Source organism: Odontesthes bonariensis, chromosome 19, assembly GCF_027942865.1.
Source record: "Odontesthes bonariensis isolate fOdoBon6 chromosome 19, fOdoBon6.hap1, whole genome shotgun sequence".
Classification (NCBI taxonomy): domain Eukaryota; kingdom Metazoa; phylum Chordata; class Actinopteri; order Atheriniformes; family Atherinopsidae; genus Odontesthes; species Odontesthes bonariensis.
Window position 1 is genome coordinate 10033630 of NC_134524.1, and position 25341 is coordinate 10058970.

General features: G+C 42.4%; 1 protein-coding gene across 3 annotated transcripts in view; it reads left to right on the plus strand.

Annotated features, from left to right (window-relative positions):
* Nucleotides 1-25341, plus strand: part of dthd1 (death domain containing 1) — a 34446-nt gene that overhangs the window by 5610 nt on the left and 3495 nt on the right. For all 3 annotated transcript variants that reach the window (XM_075451347.1, XM_075451345.1, XM_075451346.1), the window contains exons 3-7: nucleotides 11767-12097; nucleotides 13779-13958; nucleotides 14516-14763; nucleotides 14900-15055; nucleotides 23603-23895. In XM_075451347.1, coding sequence (XP_075307462.1) covers nucleotides 11767-12097; nucleotides 13779-13958; nucleotides 14516-14763; nucleotides 14900-15055; nucleotides 23603-23895 — 1208 coding nt within the window. The remainder of the gene's footprint in view (nucleotides 1-11766; nucleotides 12098-13778; nucleotides 13959-14515; nucleotides 14764-14899; nucleotides 15056-23602; nucleotides 23896-25341) is intronic.

Consider the following 25341-nt stretch of genomic DNA (forward strand, 5'->3'; position numbering starts at 1 on the left):
TTAAAAGGTTCTAGGAACTGCCAAAGGTTCCTACAGTGCGAAAGCGGCTATAGACTCTCTGAGTTATGCCTCCGCTTCTTTGTGCTGCTTTCTTGGCACTTTTTTACCTGAGGCTGATGACTACAGACACTATCTTTTAGTCTTCCAACATGTTTCCTGTGAAGCAGCTTTGCTCATCAACTGTCTTTGGTTTGTTCAGCTGCTTGGTGTTGGGTTGGGACTGTTCTGTCTCATGCTCTGTATCCAAATAAAGTCTCTGACTGGTTGGTTTCAAAATTTGAAGACTGAGAAAAATTGAGTAGTACCTGGAAAAGGCTTGAACTCCGTCCATCTGCCTTCTCAAGCTGCTCTCTAACAGACAGAGCTGTTGTTCCTGACAATAATCTGGTCTTTCTTGAAGCTTTTGTGTCTTTTTTTTTAGTTTTGGCCTTCAAAATTAGACCTAGTAAAGCCTTGAACTCGGTCCCTAAGACTTCACATAGTGCTTTCTAACAGCTTGAGCTATGTGACCACACAGCTGAGATGCTTCTTGAGCACAGTTCAGCCTTCAGAAAATCCCTTTCAGACTTAAACACTTGTGCTAACAGCCTGAGCTGTTAAAGCAAACAAGTAGATTTCTTTCTTAGATTTCATTTCACTCATTTCACTCTTTTATTCTTAGTGGCTTTGACAAAATTAAATTTGAACCCAAAAACTCTGCAACACCAAGCTTCTTTCTAGCATCCTGAACTGTCTGGTGTGAGAGGATTTTGCTCTTTACTTTGAGAGTTGAGCATGAAAATGTTTCAGCTTCGACAGCTGACAGCTCTAACAGCCTGAGCAAACACTCTTTCTTAAATCCTGTGTCTGTGTCTGCCATTGAACTTCAGTTTAATTACACTTAGTTGTTTCAAACATCAGAGATCGAAACAGAAACAACTACGACTGTTAATATAATTTTATTTCGAAAGGTACCACTGGAAGTGTCAGTCATTTGTAATATCTCGAGCTTTACCTTTTCTGTAGATACCATTTGTGGCCACTAGAGGGCAGAAACGCCCTGCTCACAGTATAAAGACTGAATCTGTAGAATGCAGCTGGTTGCCTTCATCATATGTGTGACGGGTCACCACTATCTACCACGGACGACGACGACCAGGTGGATTATGGGGGTACTTTATTTCAGCTCTGCAACACAGTGTATGGCCACAGTGGTGAGGAGAAGTTAATATCAGTCACAGGACAATCACGTGAAAATCCTCTTTCCTCTGTGTCAATTAATAATAAAATAAAATACAGAAAACTGTCAATATAAAATAAAAATAAAAGTTACATCCTAGTGTGATCGTATAGTGTATGTTGTTATCTCGTAAATCAGGAGTGCAAAATCCCCACATAACCATCATATAACATGAAATCAACAAACAACAAATTAACAAGAAACCACAAGTAGCTTATCAACGTTAAATTATAATTCATAAAACATATTACCTGCAACACAGTGTATGGCCACAGTGGTGAGGAGAAGTTAATATCAGTCACAGGACAATCTGAACACGAGGGAAAACATTTAAGCTAAATTAGCATAATTACAACTCTCTAAACATTATTTTACAGTCCGACAACTCACAGCAATTGCTCAAAACTGTTAGCACAGCTCACAGCAAACACTTAACTTAGGAAAATACATAGCATAAACATCTGGAACTATAAGAAATTAATTGATCATCCCGGACCATACAAGCAAACGTCTTACCACGTGAAAATCCTCTTTCCTCTGTGGTGAGACGCACGGTAACCACTGCGCCAGTAGGTGGCGGTGTTGCACCATTTTCTAGCATGCTTTAATAAACAAATCTATCCCGTTACATACACCCCCCTTAAAGTATGCTGAATAGGGGCAACATAGATCAAGCCTACAGTAGCAAAGGAAAAGAAACCCGAAAAAAAAACATATCCATACTACAGAAAATGGATCCAGCATAAATCAGGAGAGAAAAAAAATTTTTTTTAGTGAATATCGAGCAGTGATGTACAAAAAAAAGTCAACATCAGAAATTCCTCCTTAAGAAGTGTGTAAGAACAGGGTGGTACCAAAACCTATACTTATCACAGACTAACAGAGATGCCATCTACATCTCATAAACGCGTACATTCCTTTGCTCTTTTAGTTTATAGTGTATCACATACACCAATTCAGAAGCAAGACTGAACCAGCAAAACAAACAAACAAAACAAACAAACAAAAAAGAAAAACAAGCGAATGCTTGTCACTAAGTCACTGAGGTTGTTCTACACACAAAATGGCATGTGTACATTAGCTGCAATGGCACCAAATGCAGACCCCAACACAGGTGCAGTATTCTCCACAAATCTCTGGCCTGACATCTCACAAATAAGCCTATTTGGATGCCTAACCATTCTCCCATATCTTGTGAAAACTGAAGGGGCCTGTGTGGTTTGTGGATGTGTGCAAACTACCTCTTCTAACTCAATCTCATCTGGAATGAGGCTTAAGGCAACAGGTACATCAGTAGGCAAGTGTCCTGTGTCATGCACTGAGAATGATGATGAGGTAGGGTGTGCACGAGAGCAGTCATCATGGTCAAAGTCGTTAGGAGCGCGGTCTGGAAGCTTTTCTGACTGCACAAGTGAGGTGGCAGCGTCGATGCTCGCTTCAAAAACACTCTCGTCCCCAGCCTCAGCCTGGACAGGTGACTGCATGAGCCAATTCATAGTACGAGATCGAGCCTCCTCCTGATTAACCACAACAGAGCTCCGCTCACTTCCACATGGCACGGCCGACTGTGACTCCCCACAGACTGCTTGGGAATCAGCTTGCTCAGGAAACGTCAGGAAGTCGACTGGGAGCAGCATGTTTCTGTGGACAACCTTCTCCTTTCCAGTGACATTATCTTGAATCCTGTACACATTAACTCCAGCTCTCACAGACACCACATCGAAGGGGGTTGAATCCCACCGGTCTGCAACCTTCCTCTTGCCTTTCTCACCTCGATTGGCTAACAGCACCCTGTCGCCTACAGTCAATGGCAACCCTTTTACTTTGCGGTTATAGATTTTGGCGTGACGATCTTGCTCGCCATAGGCACGCCGCCGAGCAATCTGTGCGGCCTCAGAAAGATCCTTCCTCAGGTGATTTACAAACTCATGGTGGCTCACAATGCTGTCATTCTCCAAGACATGATGGAACATGATGTCAATGGGCAAGCGTGGGATCCGTCCAAACATCAAGTAAAAAGGCGCAAAGCCTGTGGTCTCATGCACTGTGCAGTTATAGCAGAAGGTCAGCATCCGGAGCATCTGCGGCCACTTAGACTTGTACTGTGGGGGGAGAGTCCTTATCATGTCACCAAGAGTTCTGTTGAATCTTTCTGCGATACCGTTGCCCATGGGGTGATACGGAGTTGTATGGGACTTGTGCACACCTGCCATCTCAAGAAGATCTTTGATGAGCCTACTCTCAAAATTAGCTCCTTGGTCAGAGTGGATCCTTTTGGGGAAGCCATAGATGCAGAAGAATTTGTCCCATAAGCAGCGGGCGACTTGCTTTGCAGATTGGTTCTTACAGGGAAAGGCGAGAGCCAGCTTTGAGAAATGGTCTGTAACAACAAGAACATCAGTTGTCTTCTTGTCACTTGTCTCTGCTGTCCAAAAATCAATGCAGACCAGCTCCATAGGAGCTGAGGTGCGAATGTTCTCAAGGGGAGCTCGGGCGTCTGGTTCTAAAGTCTTCCCCAAAATACATCTCTGACAGTGTTTCACATGCATCATAACATCCCTTCCCATGCCTGTCCAGAAGAATCTCTCACTGGCTAGAGAGAGTGTCCTTGAACGACCCTGGTGGCCAGCTGCATCATGAACACCGTGCAGGACGTGATGTTTCAGAGACTCTGGTACAACAAACTGTAAGATCTTCCTGTTAATGCAACGGTCTCTCCTCACTCTGTAGAGAATCCCATTACGCACCGTCAATTTCTTCCAGTGCTTCAACAGCCTGAGTACACAGCTCGACTCAGCCGCCCTTTCATGTGCGTTTGGCCTCTTATGCCGCTGAACATAGAAAAGTGCCCTGCACACTGTATCATCCTGTTGCTGCATGTTATGCAACTGGCTGTGGGGAATGATGATGGATGGGTCTTCATCAGGTAACTGCAGTGAGGAAGGGCTCGTGCCCGACAGAAGGGAGACACCACCAGTGCGATGAGCGTCCAACACGGCTGACACCTCCTCCGCACCAATAGCACCTCCAGACAGCATACAGGTATCTTGTGCTGGACTAAGATCCACATCAGCAGAGTCATCAGCAGTCTGAATGGCCTGGCAGTTGGTGGTTAGGCGGAAGGCATCTTGCACTTTCCCAGTGACAACTCCATTGATCTCATCCAACAAAGACAGATAGGGCTCCTTCACCAGGCGATGGCTGATGCTGGACTGGACGAAGGGTTCACGACTCAGGGCATCAGCGACAGTGTTCTTAGGCCCAGGGACATATTTCAGGTCAAAATCATATGCCGCCAGCTTCGCCACCCACCTCTGTTCACATGCATCCAACCTGGGCTTTGTTAGGATGTATGTCAAAGGGTTGTTGTCTGACCATGCAGTAAAATGCCTTCCTTTCAGCCAATGGGAGAACTTGTCGCATATGGCCCACTTCAAGGCAAGAAATTCTAGTCTGTGAGCTGGGTAGTTCAACTGGGATTTTGACAATGTTCTGCTGGCGAAAGCGACTGGCCTTGCAACTGTCTCGCCATGTTGAAGCTGAGAAAGAACAGCTCCAATCCCATCAAATGAAGCGTCTACAGCGAGAATGAAGGGCTTCTCGAAGTCTGGATGGGCTAGGGTCACACTGTGCGACAGTTCATGTTTCAGAGTGTCAAATGCATCCTGACACTCAGACGTCCAGTCGTCTTCTGAGAGCTTCACTTGACTAGAGCGCTTGGTCACATGCATCCTCTTACGTCTGGTTTTTCCCCCAGTCTTTTGTTCTGAGAGGAGCTTGAAAAGGGGCCTCGCCTTAGTGGAGCAATCTTCGATGAAATGCTGATAATACAGCACCATCCCCAAGAATGACCGAATCTTTTTTTGTGAGGGAGTGACACCATCGCTGTCCATCAAGTCAGACACTTGTACTTGGTTAATGGCTTCAACCTTTCCAGGATCTGTCTGCACCCCTGACTCGGAGATGACATGCCCGAGAAACTTTACGGATCTCCGCAGGAAGTGGCACTTTTTCGGCGCCAGCTTGAGGTTATGGTTCTTCAGGCGAGAGAACACCATCTCCAAGCGCTCAAGTGCTATCTGCTCATTCGGACCAAAGACCAAAAGATCGTCCAAGTAGCACAAGAGGCTGGTGAAATTCTCATCTCCAAAGATTGAGAGCATCATGCGCATGAATGTAGCTGGGCTATTGGACAGACCCTGAGGCATCCGGTTGTATTCATGCAAGCCAAATGGGGATGAGAAGGCAGTGTACTTCTTGTGATCCTCATGCATGGGCACATTATAGAAGCCAGAGGTGAGGTCCATGGTGGAAAAGAAGACATTTCCCCCCAGTGCAGCGAGAGCATCAGCCTGATGAGGCAGCGGGTGCGCATCCTTTACTGTCCTAGCATTGAGCCATCTGAAATCTGTGCAGATGCGCAGATCTCCATTTTTCTTCCATACGAGGACAAGGGGTGATGCATACTCGCTGGTGGATTTACGAATGATGCCTTTTTCCTCCATCTCGTTGAGAGCTGTTCTCAGCTTCTCATAGTGGCTTGGTGGCACTCTGCGGTAGGGCAGACGGAATGGCTTCTCATCCACTAGATGTATCTTGTGCACGAAGCCAGTTGCCTCTCCACAGTCCATCTTATGTTGTGAAAAGATTGACTCATGTCTCTCAATGATCTGGAGAAGCTTGTCTCTCCAAAGGTCAGACACTGCGCACGAATCCAAGTCCAGATCAGATAGACCAAGCTCGTCTAATGCTCTCCTGACATCCTCCTTGGACCTCGGTGTCGTAGGACCAGCCATGGATTGAGAGTGAACTTGGATGTGGTCAGGTTGAGACAAATCTTCAGCTGCAACACAGGGAAACACATCTGCCAGTTTTGTGTTCCTCTTTAGCACTATGAGCTCGTTAGTGGGGTTGATGACTTTCATGGGCAGACATCGGTCACCCCACATAGGCGTAACAATCCTGCCAACCAAAACTTGTCTGGGTCTGCATCTTGCTTGGGTTGGTTCAACAATCACTGTACTGCCAACTGACATAGGTGCTGAGGCGGGAAGCATGCCCCACACGAGGTGTTCACTTTGTGGCTGCAGTGTCACACATCGTTGCAACTTTAATGTTCCAACCTTGTCAGGCACTGTGTCACCCCTCCACCTCTCTGTGTTGGAAAGAAGAGAGAAGAAGTGATGGCAGTCTTCATCAAAGACGCTACTGGGCTCAGACATGAGTCGCCAATAACCGTCAGTCTTTCTCATCAGTCGAATAATTGTCTTTATGGCATTGCTGCCCAAGATCATGTCATCAGTCTGTCCGGGAACCACGAACATTGGAATGATCATTTTACAATCATACACCTCTACTTCCACATCACATACAGCTGAAGGCGTGACCTGATGACCCCCACATCCAATAATGACAACATCATCAGCAGAGTACTGTCTCAAACCTGGATTCTGTTGTAGGAGGCGCTGCGCAGCTGGTACACTTAATGTACATCCTGTCGAGCCACTGTCCATCATCGCCTTCAGAGAAACACCTGCAGCAGTGACAGTAGTGTAGAACAAACTGTCTGACTTTTGAATTCTGTGCGTGGCTTGAAATATGACAGTTTTGTCTGGGGGCACACTGGAACAGGCCGATGCAAAGACTGACTCAATGTCCTCAATATCACTTGTGGGAGGGACACTAATAGGATCCACACCTTCCTCCCCTTGATGCAGATCCACTAGTTTTCCGACTGTGCAGACGTGGTGGATGACACCTGCACAGGGCAGCTGCGTCTGGAGTGATCAGGGGAGAAGCATTTAAAGCAGAGTTTCTTGTCACGGCAATGAGAGAGTGCAGAATGGTTTGCGTCGCCACAGACGGCACATGGTAAGTTATTCAGACCCTCAATCCTGGAGGGTTTCACTCTAGGGTGTCTGGTGGTATTAGCTGGGGTTGGAGTAGATCTCTCCAGCAGAACTTTCTCCAGCATGGTAATGACACGTTCAAGAGCAGCTAAGTCTGGTGACTTGGGTGTGTGAGAGTCTTTTGAGTGAGGCGGAGGTGCTACAGTGTGAAGCGCTTCAGCTTTGTTCACATACACATTCTCGCTAGGCTTCCTACTCACAGCAGCAGCAGCACGCCACGAACCTCTCTCAGTGTGGTACTCATCCAGCACATCCTGAACCTCTACTGCAGTCCACTTATTGATTGTCTTTGACCTGAAAGTCATGGCAAGCTCTTTGGAGGGACAATTCTTTATAAACATACGCGTCACCTCCAGGCTGGGGCAGTGTAGTTCCTTGCCCTGTTCTTTGAGGCGGTCAGCAGCGACGTCTGCTGCTTGGTTGAGCCTCAGCCAGTAGTCATATGCATCCTCATTACTCTTTGGCAGAGTAGTGTAAAAGTCTGCCAGGGGGAGAGGAGAACAAGGGACAGCAGCAAAATGTCTACGGAGGGGAGCATAAATGGCATCTGGGTTCAGAGTTACATCAATGCCACAGTTCCTCATTGCGACCTTCACAACATCTTTAGCCCGACCTCTGAGGTGAATGAGTATTTCCTCAGCCTGCTGCTCTGGTTTGACATTTGTCCTCTTTATGTAATCCTTCATCAGGTCTTCCCATTCGTGCACATTCACAGTGTCTGAGTCGTCTCCTCTGAAGGTTGGAGGCTCTGTCACTTTCCTGTGAGGTGCTAGTTGGACATGTGACAGATCTAAACTGTGTGCAGATATGTTAGCTGGTGTAGCATGTACAGTTGGGGTGCTCGGTGTAGGTGTACTGAGTGTCGGGCTGAGGCGTGCAACTATACTATCTGCCAGCTGTTGGCCAACATGCTTAATTATGTCACTCATCTGACTGACTACATCAGGTGAAGGTGAAGCAGAGTTTTGTGTGAGTGTAGCAGTAACCTGTGTACTCGGTGTAGGCACAGTGTGGTGGCTCTGAGAAGGAACCCTTTCTCCACCAGCCGAAGTGGCCTCAGCCAGAACCTGCTCACCTCCCATCATGTGAACAACACCCCTCTCAACAGGACTGTCAAACTGCAACACCATACCCCTGCCCCTACCTCTACCAATACTAAGAGGCGTACTAGTATTCTCTCGTATGTAACTCATTTTCAAATCCCACTTGACAAAATCTTATGAAACTAAACAAATACGGAAAAGAATACAACAACACAAAGAGACTGGTTGAGTAACAACGTGCACCAGTTATGTCATACACTGGTAAACACACTGTCCACCTGAAAGCGCAAGGTAGAAGGCGGCCAGCAAGATGATCCCGGTCCGGGGTGAAGAACCAACTCCAGACCAACGAGTCACGGCACCAATGTGACGGGTCACCACTATCTACCACGGACGACGACGACCAGGTGGATTATGGGGGTACTTTATTTCAGCTCTGCAACACAGTGTATGGCCACAGTGGTGAGGAGAAGTTAATATCAGTCACAGGACAATCACGTGAAAATCCTCTTTCCTCTGTGTCAATTAATAATAAAATAAAATACAGAAAACTGTCAATATAAAATAAAAATAAAAGTTACATCCTAGTGTGATCGTATAGTGTATGTTGTTATCTCATAAATCAGGAGTGCAAAATCCCCACATAACCATCATATAACATGAAATCAACAAACAACAAATTAACAAGAAACCACAAGTAGCTTATCAACGTTAAATTATAATTCATAAAACATATTACCTGCAACACAGTGTATGGCCACAGTGGTGAGGAGAAGTTAATATCAGTCACAGGACAATCTGAACACGAGGGAAAACATTTAAGCTAAATTAGCATAATTACAACTCTCTAAACATTATTTTACAGTCCGACAACTCACAGCAATTGCTCAAAACTGTTAGCACAGCTCACAGCAAACACTTAACTTAGGAAAATACATAGCATAAACATCTGGAACTATAAGAAATTAATTGATTATCCCGGACCATACAAGCAAACGTCTTACCACGTGAAAATCCTCTTTCCTCTGTGGTGAGACGCACGGTAACCACTGCGCCAGTAGGTGGCGGTGTTGCACCATTTTCTAGCATGCTTTAATAAACAAATCTATCCCGTTACATATGAACAAAATGACTTTGAAACAGATTTCACTCCGTTTCAGACCCAACGGGACAACAATGTTTTCAGTAAAATATTCAAACTGACAAAGTACAACAATATTTACGAGAAGTTTAATCCTTAAAGGTTTTTACCAGTTACTGGTCCTACTTTATATCTTTTCATTAATCTATCTATCTATCTATCTATCTATCTATCTATCTATCTATCTATCTATCTATCTATCTATTTATCTTCACTGAGTAATGATACAAAATGTAAGCTGTGGTAAAACTCCAGCATTCATAATCTTAACTAAATACACTGTGAATGACTGCTCTCTTCCATCATAAAACCTAATTTGATAAAGATTTCCCACATTTCAATATTCATACTGACTTTCAGGGTGTAGTTACAGCTTATGGCCACCAGAGGTGAAGTATGGGACAGATGCAAAGAGGTGTCAAGCCAGCAGATACAAAATTAGATATCACTTCCGGTGAGGACATAAAAATAAAAGCCTCCTAAATAATTCTAAGCGCTTTTTTATCCTATATTTCTGTATATAATAACGTAATTTAAAAGACATGAATCTTAAATCTAGTTTTCCTTTTCCTGCCTCAGCTCATGTCCCACATTTTCTCCTCCACTGTTTTTCTTGCAAACGGGTATCAAATCAAATCAAATCTAATTTATTTATAAAGCACATTTCATGTACAAACAACTCAAAGTGCTTTACATAAAATAAAAGCATTGCAGCAGGGAGTGTAAGAAGCATTAAAAATACATAAAAGAATATAAAGAGAAACAAAATTTGTTGGAAGCTGCACCTCGCTCGTGAAGTTCGCCATCATCCCGCTGATTTACCGCGCTGCGCAAACCTTTTCTTAACCTGAAATCTGCTGCTGGGGCGATTTTTTTCAGCGCCCCAAGACCATAAAACCGGTTAACCGGTTCCGATGTGGATTATTACATTTATCCAATAAAGTTACTGTGATAATATTGAGCTTACAGTGGTGTTTCACTAGTTTCTCATTTCTTTATGTAGATGAATAATACATGTACACTTATGATAATCCGATAATTGCACAGTTTAGAGCATCTCTTTCACCTTTTATTATGTATATTATTGTACAAATATTCCAAAGCAAGGGCCGTGACTAACAATGTTGTAGTAAGACGGTTGGAGACGTTTTCTATGAATATCAATCTTTACTCAGTATTGCACAGATGAAATAATATGAAAATGAACCTAAAACTATGAAATTTGATTATTTAAATTTAAGAGACAATTTTGGAGTTGTTGAAATTTGCATCTGTTAAATCAGATAAACAAATGTATGATGTAGTTATATAATTCCATTCCAGACTCTCTTTAAAGTAAGACCTGAACGGTCTGCGTCTGCCGAAATATGCATCCTGCGAATGGTATTGCTGTCGATTAAAAAGTTTTCGCGAGATTGTTCAAATCTTCTTCTGTAAGCTTTATTCACGCTGGATATTCCTATTTGGCTCATTAGCACCACTAGTGTTTTGACATGGAATTGCATTCACCTATAATCTGATCATCGCTCTCGGACAAAGGACAGATGAGTGACAGGACAGGGGCACTTCAGGGGGCCAATCAGATTTCAGTTGGGGGCCAATACACCTGTGGCCCCGCCCCTATAACCGCATAGCGGCGGGGCCACTAGAGAACTGAAATTTTCAGTGAAAAATTTTGTTTTAGTACAATCAGTTTACAAGATACAATTATTTCACATATTATTCAGATATTATTAAAATATCTTCTTTTGTTTTCACATTTTGGGAGAGGGTTCCTCCCTCCCCCCGTCACTTGACAAAAGAGATGAAAGAAATAAGTGGGGTACAGAATTAAAATAGGGTAAACGCAAGAACTGAAATGTGCAAAAAGTATCATATGTTCAAGGAAGGCCTGCAAATCAAATGATAAAAAAGTAAGTCCAAAATTGGACATCCAAATGCAGTCCTTGGCTCCATATTTTCCCCTTTAGTGCCCCCTAACTCCTAAGTAGTTTCATTCATATGAGCTTGTTCTGTCCTTAGAGGCTGGATGATGTTTAAAAACTAGATCTCTGCATGTCTTTATCAGCATTTAACATAGTGAAGAAAAATCAATAAAGCTCCAGAAACTTGCTTGTATGCCTGGACATGAACCGGATCTTTCCCCTCATTTCTCCTGCTCACTGATACAGAGGCAAACTCCCACACAGCACACGCTTGTTGAACTCACGGGCTCAACAGAGCTTCATATTGCAGACAGTTCACTGTGAGGTCAGTGCTTCCTTTTTTCTCTAAAAGCCAAACAATCCAGGTCAGAGGGGCAGACTGAAATCTGGGAACATCTGACGTGGAAAAATGCATGTTCAGGCATTTCAAAAGCCAGAAATGTTGCTCAAGGACCTACTTTGTTTCTTATTAAAACTAAAACTTGTCTGTGACCACGTATGCATATGTGTGATTTAAAACAATGTTTAGGCTCACTGATCAGCTGGAGGACGGCTCCTCTGATGTACCAGATGCATGTTTCATCAGAGCACCTCCTGGTGTCGCTGAAGGTCTGCGGTGTGAGGCGGCTGACGCCCTGAGCTGCCTGATGGTGTCCAGCTCGGAGGAGCTTGTCAGCAGAGTGATCCAGGTCAAAGCTCAAAGGGGAGCCAGCCTCCTCTTTCCTGTAACCGTGGCTGTGCCTTTCCGGGTGCAGCATCGCGGCAGCTACAGGGACGTCGCTGTAAAGATAGTCGATGAGGAAAAGAGGGTGAGCTACGTTGCCCCCGTGACAACAGAGGGTGTGTATGAAGGGCAAAAGGTAAGGCTTTCTTCTATATCCACGAGCTTGAAAAGTAACCTCTAATTATTTTTGATTTATGTTCTTCCGATTCCTAAATAAGCGTTTAAAGAAAGAGAGACTTATCATAAGACATGGGTTGTGTTCGAAACCACATACTACATACTACATACTTCCATACTACATACTTGCATACTGCATACTTGCATACTGCATACTTGCATACTGCATACTCATCGATCAGACAATATGCAGAGTGTTTACCCACAATGCATTTCGCTCCTGCCCGAGCCGAAATCAGCCGGCCTGAAGCTGATTTCACTTAAGTTCTAAACTCTGTAAACTTTAGCAACATTTGAAACATTTTCAGGCGAGAAACTGGTCGTTTAGATCCACAACATGTTGAAAATCTGACAAAATACCGGCTATTTACAATTTTGTTCCGACGAATTCGGCGCTACTAAAGCTAGCCGCAGCGAGCAACGCACTTCCGGTTATTTTCACAAAATAAAATACCCGTTGCCTTTTATCATAGGGAAAGCCATTACAATACAATTGATGCTTTTGTTTTGAAAACAGGAAGTGAACCTACCCTCTTTGTAGCTAGCTTGAAACTGCCGTTTTGACAAGAAATGACGATCGGCGACGTCACGTTACGTTGCATCTTGGGTAGTTTGAGTATGAGTAGTAACCTCATGATGCATACCCAACATTTCGGCAAATCTAGTATGCATTCAGGAACTTCTCAAACTCGCATACTAACTCAAAAAGTTAGTATGAGAAGTATGCGGTTTCGAACACAGCCATGCTTTGAATCTGCTGGCCAATTTACTGATTTCAATACGTTTGTATGATGAGGCCCAATCAGAAATCAGTTCCATCTATCGTTTAGGAAATGTCATAAATATTATAAGAATGATATTTAAGGGTAAGTTCAGGGAAGTAACTATATATAGATAATTATCATCTGTGTGAGAGTTAGTTTTCACTGGCAGGACAAGCTCATCTATAACAATACTAAAGGAAAACAGAAGTTATTTAGTTCAAACAAAGATCCCTGAGAGCCTTACCTTGGTTAACAAGATCAATCTAGAAGTAGAATAGTTTTTATAAGCGGTCCTCTGAAAGGATTAGTGAAGGATGCATGCCTGACCACACTGGATCAGACAGCGAACTCTTCTTTCCTTCTGGATCTCTCGTTTTGACTTCTTTCTACGGGTGCATCAGTCACTTCCTGTTTAGCACTACAGGCCGAGGCTGCAGCTGGTGGGACATCAAGGTGACTTCCTGCTATTTCACATTCATGCACACCTCAGATCCTGGTCTCTGTTGTTTTATGTCAGCAGCATTCAGTGTAAGGAACACATGGGTATTTAGCATATTAAACACATTACCAACGCAACAAACGGAGAACGCTCTGACCGCTGTCCACAACAGGTAAAACAACGCTACTCATAAGTTAACCCCACCTGGGTTTAGTTTTGGTTTGGTTGTGGAGTGTGTTTAAATTTCATTACAGCTGATCGTGTGTCGTGTATTTTTAATGGAAGAAAGGACGCTTTTAATAACAAATGAGACTGCTGTTAGAGGACTTAATCTGGTATTAAGGAACACCTGACTGAACATCAGGGTGAATGTTCTGTCAGAAAATGTTGGTCATTTCATAAACTAACTGTCTAACTCACACTTTGTGTCTTTTCAGGGTTCTTTTGCTGAGGTGAAGGTGTACTCATTGGGTCTATTTGCAGTGGTATACTGTCTAAAAAGAGAAAATTACATCATTCCCAAGAGGGGGTTGTCACTAAAACTCCCCATGGACTCCCGAATCTGCCTAAATTACCTCCCAGGATCCTTTGCTGCTCCCGTAATGGCACAAACAATGGTACAAGGATGATGATTTGATCACCACCCTACCTCTCTCCCAATGTACACTCATACACATATGGTAGGCAGGTTTGATGGCAGCTTTACAAAACTGAGAACTGGTTGGGGTTTGAGAAATTGCATCAAACGGGTCTTCAGATCAAGACTCTTAAAATCCACCTGTTTAAAGAGATGTAAGATGGAAAACTGTTCATAAAAAGCGAGTGAGGGGCAAAAAGAAACACACTGCTTCCCACTTCACAGACTGTCACAGATGTTTGCCGTGCGATTAAAAAACACAAACAGCCACGGCTTGTTTTTAAATTGACACGCGAGTCCAATTATTGGTGAACTAACTTCGCTGCAGCAGTTTGTTGCTTGATCTTCCGTCAGAAAACATCAACTCCCACTCTGCAAAGCTCCCCTTTGATTAAAAGAAAAAAAAAAAAGAGAGAAAAAAAACACGATGTCGGCCAAATTAAAGTGTCAGAAAAAAACTTTTCTAACGTCAATCAGCCTTTCCATCAAAATTACTGCCTGAATCATGCAGAACAGCTGTTTCCTCATCTGCTTCAGATCCAGCCGGTGGACGCAGTCCTCCTCGCTGCCGCCAGGTCCAGAAATGATGCCTATAAACCGGTGGTCTCTGCCAGCCCGCTGCTCTACCTCACTCATCCGACCTCACAGCCCCTCAGAAGAGCCCTCACAGTCACGCTTCCATGCCCCCCAAACCCCGAAAAAAACAGGGACACGAGGGGACAAGACCATCGAGACTGCCAGCGTCGGACGGTTAGAGCTTCCTTACTTCCCTCAGACAGAGTGAGGTGGGGTGATTGTGGCCAAATTTCTATTATTTCAATGATCTGAAATCTGTGGTATGAGATAAGAATGACTGTTCAGGCATTGTGCTGTAAAAAATGCGTCGTTATTGAGGTGTTTGTTTTCTAATGTCGCTGTCAGAACCTTGAATGCTACTGTGAAGTCGAAGGAGATTGCCAATGAGTCGCTGCTGCTTCTGGGATCGAGGGACAAACAGTGGAGCGTCCTCGATAAAGTGGCTGTCAGGAACCAGCAGATTGGCCTGGTGTCCTTTGACCTGATGGAGAACTTGGACAGGTTTGTCTTCGCCGGTCCCAAACAGTGACATGTCAAGCATCATGCTTACGTGAAGAAAGACACAAATAAGGAGCCGATGAATGTGGAGTTTAAGTTGTTCTTTTGACAACTTCAGATTTTTTTTTTTGAACAGATTTTTTATTGGTTTTCAGCAGAAACACAAAATATACATTTTGCCATCATGTCAGTAACAAAGATAGATAAAATACAGTAACATATTGCCATCCATCTATCCTAAGCAGACAAATCTTCCAGTTAACTGCCCCCCATCTGCCCCCACAGTGCAAACAGGCCCCCTCCTCATATTGCTCTGTATACATACACATCTCCCATTAATGTAGTCCAAGTCACATCAGCCTCCCACAGAGTAAACAGTGATACATCTAGCAGACTTAATATAATTATATGGTAGTATGTAACTGCAGGAAAAGACCCTTACGGATTTATATCAGGTGGGCGTGGCCATTGTACGGAAGACTGGCCCAATTTTGTCTGGTAGATAGTTGAGCAGAGGAGCCCACATTTCATTAAAGTACCTCTCATTACCCTTCACAACTGCACTAAGTCTTTCATTGGGGAGGACCCGGAATATTTCCCTATACCATAAGGTGACAGTAGGTGTTTTAACATTGATCCAGTTAATTAAAATACATTTTCTGGCCAATAGTAGTAGTTTGTCGCATAGTTTGAACTTCAAACGGGTTAGAGTCACCTCCTTTGAGGGGAGGATGAAGAGGCCAGGGTCCCCCCTCACCTTTGCTTGAAAGATGCCACTCAGTTCCTGTGAGATCGTACCCCAAAATCTTTTTATTAATTTACATTGCCAGAAGTAATGGTAATATGTTCCTGCCCCTCTACAACACTTGTTACACAGAGGTGAAACCTGACGGTCCATCTTATTTAGTATGTAAGGGGTTAGGTGTAGACGGGAGTTCACCGTTCTTGTTTCTTGAGTTTTTCAAACGGAGTTGCCAGTTTTGTGCTGCAGTGCCACAGGAGCTGAGATGGATGCTGTTTGAGTCAGTCTGCACACGATCCTCTTCAATGACGAGGCAAAAACACACTCTCTTAATTTGTTAAAGTAAGACTGAAATATCACTTCACATCAGTATTCACCAGCTCAAGCACTTGGTACTCGGCCAGAGCAACTTTGGCAGCAACGTTGTCTTGGGAATGAGCTGAGAAGCTTGGAACCCCATTTTTTTAGTGGAATGTTCTTTGGGAAAGGTTTTGTGCTCCAATCTTTGTTTTTTCTGTCCTGGCTTAAGTCTCTCTGGCTCTGCCACACAAAGTCTTTGATTGTAGGGATTGTCAAAATCAGTTACGAGAGGAGAGGGATCCGTCTCTACCTCCACAGATCTCTCGAGGATTCATCTCTTTTGAGAACACTTTGTCTTCTAACACCTCTAACAACCTCACTTACACTTTCTTTGAGTCATTCAGGTGCCTTATTGCAAACTGCCAGCAGGCTATAATAAGTTTTCCAGTGAAGAATGGCTTCTTTCCGGCTTCCCTGCCATAAAGGACTGATTGGAATAGTGCTGCACTGATTGGCTGCCTTTCTATGAGGTTCTCCCCTCACGGCAAAAGAACTTCGGATCTTTGCAATTGATGACCAAAATCCTTTGTCATCAATTACTCTGTTTGTCCGGGTAACTAGATCAGGGAAAAGTAAGGAAGATGGAAGCTACTGTGCTGCTGGAGTTGGAGAAATTCTATTTATATGTGCAGAATTATTTTCTTGTATCCTCCTTCAGATCTGTGCCTTCACACAGTCCTGTCTTACAGCTTTTAAATGCTAACCTATGAACACATCTGTGCACTAATTTGCACTAAATTGCAAAAAAAACAGAACAATGAGTCTCAATATTTGCTCGTAAATGTCAAAATTGTCATTTGTGGAGAACTGTGTGTGGACTGATGGAACAAGAAAATAATTGAATCCATTTTAAGATGAGTGAAAAGGTTTGAAAACTCTCCTGTTTCTTTGTTACTGTTTTGTTTTGTTTTGTTTTTGCAGATAATTACTAGAATGGCACATTCAGCCTTAAAGCCATTCGGGACTTACTTGAGGGAGTCAACGCTAAGTGGATCAGTTTTCCGGTGTCGTTAGAAGCCGTGCTGCAGCACTCAGAGACCAGTGTTGGGCCTGCAAAAAATAGGTCCGGGCTTAAACAGTCAGAGTGACTATAAATTGGAAACACTAAAAGATTTTTTTCCCCAGAGGAAACAAAGCTACTAATATTCTAAATCACTCAGAATAGGCAGCCATTTTCTCTCTTCCTCTCAGCAAATATCAGTGCTGAGTTGATTATCACAGAGAATTCGTCATCAGACTAAACACTTAACTTGAGTACTCCACTCTGACAGCCAGTGTTTATTTTCTTCATAAAACAAGGGAGAAGCTCAGAGTAAATATCACCATTTTATTTAGCTCCTGCGTGGTTTGAATGGAAACGTATGATTAAAAAAAAACAACCGTCACAAGTTTTAAGCGTCTCCACGACAACATTTTCAGTGTATGTGTTTGAGTGTGCTCCAGCCTAAACAGACAGCAGCACAAAGTGCAATATGAGGCAGACACATCCAAAGCAGGACAGCAGACAGGGCGGCCAACCCCAGGGCGTCCCATGTTGGGTAATTCTCACTTGTGGCGCCCTTTGTCTTCACTCCAGTCCTGATTTGTCCAGTTTGTTCGCCCAGTAACAGGTAAATCTGACAAACACAAAAGCAGAATCTTAACGGCACCCTTTAACCCTCAGACCTGATTTAAAGCACAACTTCAACACTCTGAAAAGGGACCCTTTTAAAACGACCTACAAACATTCATATGTAAATATTTTTTTCTGCTTTTTTTCCATAGATCTTTTATTCCACTTCAGTTCTGATCATAACTACCAAGTTTTCAATTATTTTCAAAAATTTAACCCTTTAAATACTGGTTTATATGATGTAAAATTTCTGTAAAAAAAATAAATAAAAAAAAACACAAAAACTGCTATATTTTCAATATATAGAATGCAAAGTGGAATTGTTGAGCGGGGATAATGATGGTCTGGGATATGTCAATGATCAGCAACAACATTGATTTTTAGGGATTTTTCATTTTTTTGCCATGTCTGATTTAAAAAAACTCCTTAATTTCTGAAAAGGGAATTTTTTTTCCCCTTTCATAATATTTTTTTCCATTTTTTTCATAAATCTTTTATTCCACTTCAGTTCTGATCATAACTACTATCAACTAACTATCATAACTAAGTTTTCAATTATTTTAAAAAAAAATAACCCTTTAGATGACAATTTGAACTTTTTAGCCCAAATTTGAAGCCTTTAGGAGGCAGTATTTTCAAAATATGGAATGCAAAATGGAATTATTGAGTAGGGATAATTATGGTCTGGGATATCTCAATGATTAGCAACAACATTGATTTTTAAGGATTTAAAAAAAAAAAAAAAAAAAACTCCTTAATTTCTAAAAAAGGGCCATTTTTGTCCCCTTCTAAAATGATCCCCAAAATACCATATGATTAATATTTTTTTCCACTTTTTTTTTCATAAATCTTTTCTTCCACTTCAGTTCTGATCATAACCACCAAGTTTTCAATTATTTTCAAAAAATTAACCCTTTAAATACTAGTGTATATTAGTTTTTAGGTTGTTGAAAAATTGCATTGTATATGATGTGTGTTTGAAATTCGAAAGAATTGTCAAAAATGCACAACTGGACCAAATATGATGAGTATCACTATCTAACAGTGTGAAATTAGAGGAGAAGGTACACCCCAAGTGGACAAAATTGTCCCCTATCAGGGATTAGGGTTCAGTGCGTTTCTCATGAGCTGCAGTTAATCCACGTGTCTTACCACATCTCCCCTTGCCTGCACCTTTCTGCTAAGATTCACCAGCCACCGCAGTTTATTTGTAGCATCGTGTGATCTCAGCTTGCTTCTCCCGCTCAGGGTCAGTATGAGCTGGCTGCTGCCACCGCAAAGTAAGATGAAGATAGTTCTGCACCTGACCGCAGAGCAAGAAAAAAAATCATGCACCGCAGTACCCAAAGTGGCACCAAGATGGTTTTCAGTGATGTGATGTCTTTTGGGCTAAAGACAAGTTTTGGGAGCCTTGAGAGGCAGCAGAGGAGAAAACAATAATGTAAACAGCTGTCTTTCCTGTTTTTTATATTTGAAACAGGTGAAAAAAAGTTTTGTGAGTAGAAAAAATGGTCAGAATCATTTTAATATGTTTTTATAACTCAGGCCACAAGAGGGCGAAGCGCACACCGACTGTGAATCATGAGCGGTTTGACTCAGAGGGGAAGGTGAAATATTAATGCACATATAAGGTCCAGACAGTGGAGGATTTGTAGTGGATGCACATATAAAGTGAGAGTAATGAGAAGCAGATGGAGTTTAACCAATTTACCTGCAGGGGCGACAAAAAGCTTGAGATTGAGCTTAGATTTAGGGGACATTTTTTCTTTTCTAAAACATGTTTGAAGTCATGAAAGGAAAAAAAGAAAAAACACACACACAGAGACACACAATCTTTTTCCAAAACCTTTTCCAAACTTGATATTTCTGTTGCCTGGACAAAAATAAATATATAATAGCTGAAAAAACTTTCATGGACTTTTATCATTTCCATCGATTTTCTTTATTTTTTTTGGCAGAAAAGCTTGGTTCTCTACTGAACCGGCTTGAATCTTGTCGCTAAAATGAAGATTACAGAAAAGATGCCAATAGAAAAACATGGTTTACCTTAAAAAAACACACACACACCAGAAGCACCTCTTTGGGCTTCAGCACTATTTTCTACTCTGTAGATAAACACTGAAGCCAGCAGCACTAAAAAAAATAACATATGGAATCGTGCGGTAAAAACTAAAATGGAAAATACTCGCAATGCTGTCACAAAGGTAAACAGACCAAAGTGTGCTCTTTGAGGAATCTATGAAGTATGAATAGTGTGTTGTTTTGTATCTCTGTACCTTTTTGGAGAGATCCAGTTAGTAGGTGTTGACTTCAGGCTTGTTTGCTCCTCAGGGAAGCTCGGAAGATCCCATAAAACTACTAAAACATACGCGCCTGGCAGCGATGATCTCGTCATATCGAGAAGGCTGCAAAAACTGGAATGAACACAAGAGGACAATTTATAAAATATGCTTAAAAAAGCTTAATTTTCAATGTGTATGAATGTAGTAAAGAGTAAGCGAGTTCCCTTAAAACCTGTGAGTGAAGTAGAGCTTTTTCAGTTTGGCTTTTACCAAAGAGTTAGCCTGCAAGACACAACAAATATTTTTTCATTTACACATTGCATGTAATATTTGAAGCAATGTATTCAATTGAAATGCTGAATCGGATTTCTCACAACTAGCGCTGGGCGAGTTAACTCGTTACTATCGCGTTAACTCGTCAATTATTTAACGGCGATAAATATTTTATCGCGCATTAACGCAATTTAAAAAAAATAAAAATAAAATAGTTTAAAAAAGAATTTGGCTTTTGTGCCTTTAATGGATAGGAAAGTTCAGAGAGACAGGAAGCAGGGGAACAACATGCAGTACAGGGGTGTCCGATGTGGGACTTGAACCGGGGCCAGCTGCAGCGAGGACTATAGCCTCTTGTACATGGGGCGCCTGCTCAATCCACTACGACCACCCCTGTTTTATTATTTATTTTATTATTGTAAAAGTATGTTGCTCAAAGGCTTTTATTTTGTAAAAGTCTGCTGCTGTCTGCTGTGGAACAGGAAAAGAAAGTAATCGGCGGCTCCACCAAACATGGAGAAGGGTACGGAACCTTTACTCGGGCATTTTCATTTTAAAGTTCTTCCAGACGGCGGAGTCGACAGAACCAAAGTCATCTGTAAACACTGCCAAGTTGAATTGTCTTCTCAGCGTAGTAGTTCCAGTCTAAAATATCACTTAAAGGCAAAACACACAACTGATAGCAGCAAGTCATTCAAGGAAACAGACAGTGGAGCGAGGCTTCTACATAAAAACTACAGAAAGATGCTGATGTTAAAAGTGTGTTTCCTCAACAAATGTTATGGCACTTTCATTCATATGGCAGCACATTTAAAATAAAACTAAATGCTAATAGCTATACACTACTTTTAGATTCATTTTTGGATTTTGCATACAAATGCGATTAATCGCGATTAATCAGGGAAATCATGTGATTAATTAGATTAAACATTTTAATCGTTGCCCAGCCCTACTCACGACATGTTTTTGGTGCCTGAGGCCCATGAGTCCGATGAGTGCGTTTGACAGGTGGAGCAGGTTATCGGGGTATTGGGCCATCCTCACAGCCACGTCCACGCAGGGACCCCCAGCAGTCAGAGTCACCAGGAGTCCTCCAACCACACTAATGAGGGCGAGGACGCTCCCCCTGGTCAGAGCGGGAGAGCATGAAAAAAGGAGGAGATGATGAAGGAGAATTTGCGTATTTGCACAAAGACGGTTAAAACTCATGGATCCTTACTTGTGGACAATCAGAGGTGGTAGAAATTTCATCATGGAGAGCTTTGAGTGGAAAAAAAAACATATTATTATAATATTTTCTGGTAAACAACAACACATATTACACTGTGTCATTATTCCTTTAACAAAAAGTCAAAATGCAGAAGCAGTGTGTGAAAAAAACTAATTCATCCCACGATTCAACAGCTCGTGAAGCACCTTTAGCTCAATAACTTGAAGTAGCAGTTTTCTGTAATACTTTATCAGTCTCTCACTTCAATGCTTCAGCTCATTGAGGTTTGCAGCTTTGGTTTCTGCACAGCTCTCTGAAGGTCCCACCACAGCATCTCAGTCAGGCTGAGGTCTGGACTTTCACTGGACCGTTGCAACACTTTGATTCTTCTCTTCTTCACACATTCTGCTGTAGATCTGCTGCTGTGTTTGGGATCTTTGTCCTGTTGATGAGCCAGTTTCAGCTTTAGCTGTCGGACAGACAGCCTCACTTCTGAGGCTCTAGAACACTTTGGTATCCAGAGGAGTTCATGGTGGACTCAATGGCTGCAAGGTGCCCAGGTCCTGTGGCTGCAGAACCAGCCCAGATCATCAGCCCTCCACCACCGTGCTTGACAGCTGGTGTGAGGTGTTTGTGCTGATATGCTGTGTTTGGTTTCCTCCAAACGTGCTGCTGTGCATTATGAGCAAACATCTCCACTTTGGTCTGGTCTGTCCGAAGGACATTGTTCCAGAAGTCTTGTGGTTTGTTCAGATGCAGCTTTGCAAACCTGAGCTGTGCCGCCATGTTCTTTTTAGAGAGAAGAGGCTTTCTCCTGCAGCCCTTCCAAACAAGCCATACTTGTTCAGCCTTTTTCTAACCGTGCTGAGATGTAGCTCTTGGGTTTTTGACCTCGGGACGTCCACTCCTGGGAAGATTGACAGCTGTCTTGTTTTCCACTTGTGAATAATCTTTCTCTCTGTAGAACGATGGACTTCAAATTAATTGGAAATGGCCTTATAACCCTTCCCAGATGGATGGGCAGCAACAGTTGCTTCTCTAAGATCATTGCTGATTTATTTCCTCCTTGGCATCGTGTTAACACACACCTGAATGCTCCAGAACATTAAACTGACAAAATTTTTATAGAGGAGCTCACAATTACTGATGATGAATTGATCAATCATCCGAGGTTGTCTTTACGAAATATTAAGACCAGGTATACATTAAGACCCTGGGGATTTTTTTTTGTTATGTCCTGATACCTCTTGAATTGAAAAAGGATGTACCTTCCTCCTAAACATAGTGCTGACACTTCCCTCAAGAGCAAACAAGTCTACTGAGGTGTGACCTTGTATTTTTTTATACATATCTAAGTTTTAAAAGTGGAACTGTGTCACATATAAGCCAGTAAAAGTTAATGAATTGTATCAGTTCACTGAAAGCTTGCGAGAAGTCGGCACGTTAAGCTTTAACCTGACAGTGCTTCACACACCATGTACCGCCGGATAAACACTTACAAGTAAAAAAGGAACCAGTTTAATTTGCTTAAGCTATAAATCCATAAACAGAATAAATCATCTGGAAGTACTCACCGCTTGCTTCACTGCAGATTTGTTGCTGAGGTGCCTTTGATCAGCACATGACTAACAAAACGAACATATATGCCGAACACTGCAGCTAACAAGCAGAATGAGGGAGAAGCTTTTCTTAAGAGGTTGGGGGAAACTTTTAAGAGGTTTAAGAAGGGCATATGGAATAGAGGGAGCTCTAAATGCTTTAAATTCCAACCTTTGGCATTTCTATGTCAGAACATAAGGAAGGAAGGAAGTAACGGTCCAAGGAGAAAATAAAAGAGTCAGAGAGCTTCCTTGTTCTCGTCACCTGTTTCAATTAGAAGTATTAGATCTATTATAAAGGGTTCTGATTCTCCTCCCTTATCTGAATCAGCTTCATGGAGGAATAATAATATCTGCCCATGTCTTTACTCTGTGTTAAGTATTATTACCTGTATTCTGGCCCCTGATAACCGGCTCTTTCCTCTGAAGTTAAACTTCTTAAGTTTCCCTCAGTCTGCCTCTGCTCCCATCAGCCTGCTGGTGCTTCGTCTCCTCGCCCCACCGCAGCCTTGTCTCCTCGTCTCCCTGGCCGAGGAGCTGGAGGAGTGCGCCCGCTACCACAACGTCACCGTCGTCCTCCAGAGGCAAAAGGACGAGCCTCACAGTGTGCTGGTGGCTGCGCTGCCCAGTAGAGACCTCAGCTGGGAGCTGAGCAAGCTGCGAGCTCAGGGCCACGGCGGCGACCTCGTGGAGACCTCGTCAGAGATCTCAATGTGTGAAGCAGATCAGCTTCTCCTGCGTTTCAGTGGCAACATCAGCTCCGCAGGTAGGACATGAGGCTGAATGAAAGCTGCACTGCAATGCATCGATATCATAACCACAGAATTCATAGCGATACACGGAGCAGCATGAAGCAGCTGGAGATCATTCCAACTTTTAGCTGCCTAGTAGTTGCAACTCCAGGGATGTGGAAGTGTTCTTCCTCAGCCGAACACTTCCGGTTTAATTCAGGGATCACAGTCTGAAACAAAAACTTCTGAATAGAAATTAAACAACAAACAAAGCAGATCAGAAATGCAGTTTGCGACTGTAAATCATACATGAACATTCAGACAAAATATAGTTTAAATGAGTTTGTGCATCATCAGGAAAATAACTGTTTTGCTTCATCTGAAAATGTCCCATCTTCCCTTATTCTCTATCAGCATTTCACAGTGTGAAGCTGGCCTTTATCTAAGGTGGGAAGTTTGTGCGATTCCACAAAAATTTCCCCAAAAAGTTGGAGCAACAAATCTATTTGAAGTAGAAGATGGAAAAGATTAAATGTTGAAAGTGAGACATTTTCTTATTTTATGGGAAAAATGAGCAACGCATCTCAAAAAAGTTGGGACACTGGGAACAAAAGGCTGGAAAAGTGAGTGTAACTAGAAAGTAACTAATGATGGTCAATGTGTAACAGGTCAGTCGCACGAGTTGGTGTTTTAAAAAGGTTCAACGGTCTGCAAAAACCTGCAGAGCAATTTAAGAGCAACGTTCATTGTTAAATGTGAGGACTGTGAATATTCCATCATCTATGCAGAGATGCTCCTGATCTTTGGACTCTTGGGCAGCGCAGCATCAAAAACAGACATCATGCTGTCCTGGAACCGGCTCAGGAACACTTTCACACTTTAACTTTAATCACTTTTAGACAAAATTCCAGTCAAAATTCATAATGAACCAGTATGTTTCACGCAAGAGTGAAATGTCTCACTTTCAACATTTGATATGTTTTCTATGCTCACTGTGCATAAAATACTGCTTTATGACATCATGAAATCATTCTGTTTCACACTTTTTTTGGAATCTGGGTTGTAGAAACCAGTGGAAACGTGGTTTTTACATCGATACATCTTCTCTCATGTCCTGTTCTATAACTGAAAAGGCATTTTTTGTAGTTTATAAGCACAACTTCCTTGGAAACAGATTGAGAAGCATAAACCCTCGTTGATTTGCTCAATAACATGACGAAATGTTTGTTTAGATGTTTATTCCGTTTGACATATTAAGAAATCCGACTTGTTATCCATTACAAATGCGTCTCTGAACGCTGAATTCTGCTGCTGATCCTGCATCCTGGTTAACATCACATTCAATCTACTCTGACTGTTCAGAATAATTGCCATGTAGGAATACTGAGAGTCCCTGGTACATAATCTTGTTTTGATATAGTCTTTAACAGCTGTGGCTGTTCGAAACGTTGGAAACTTACTCGTCATCCTGTTCCAGGTTC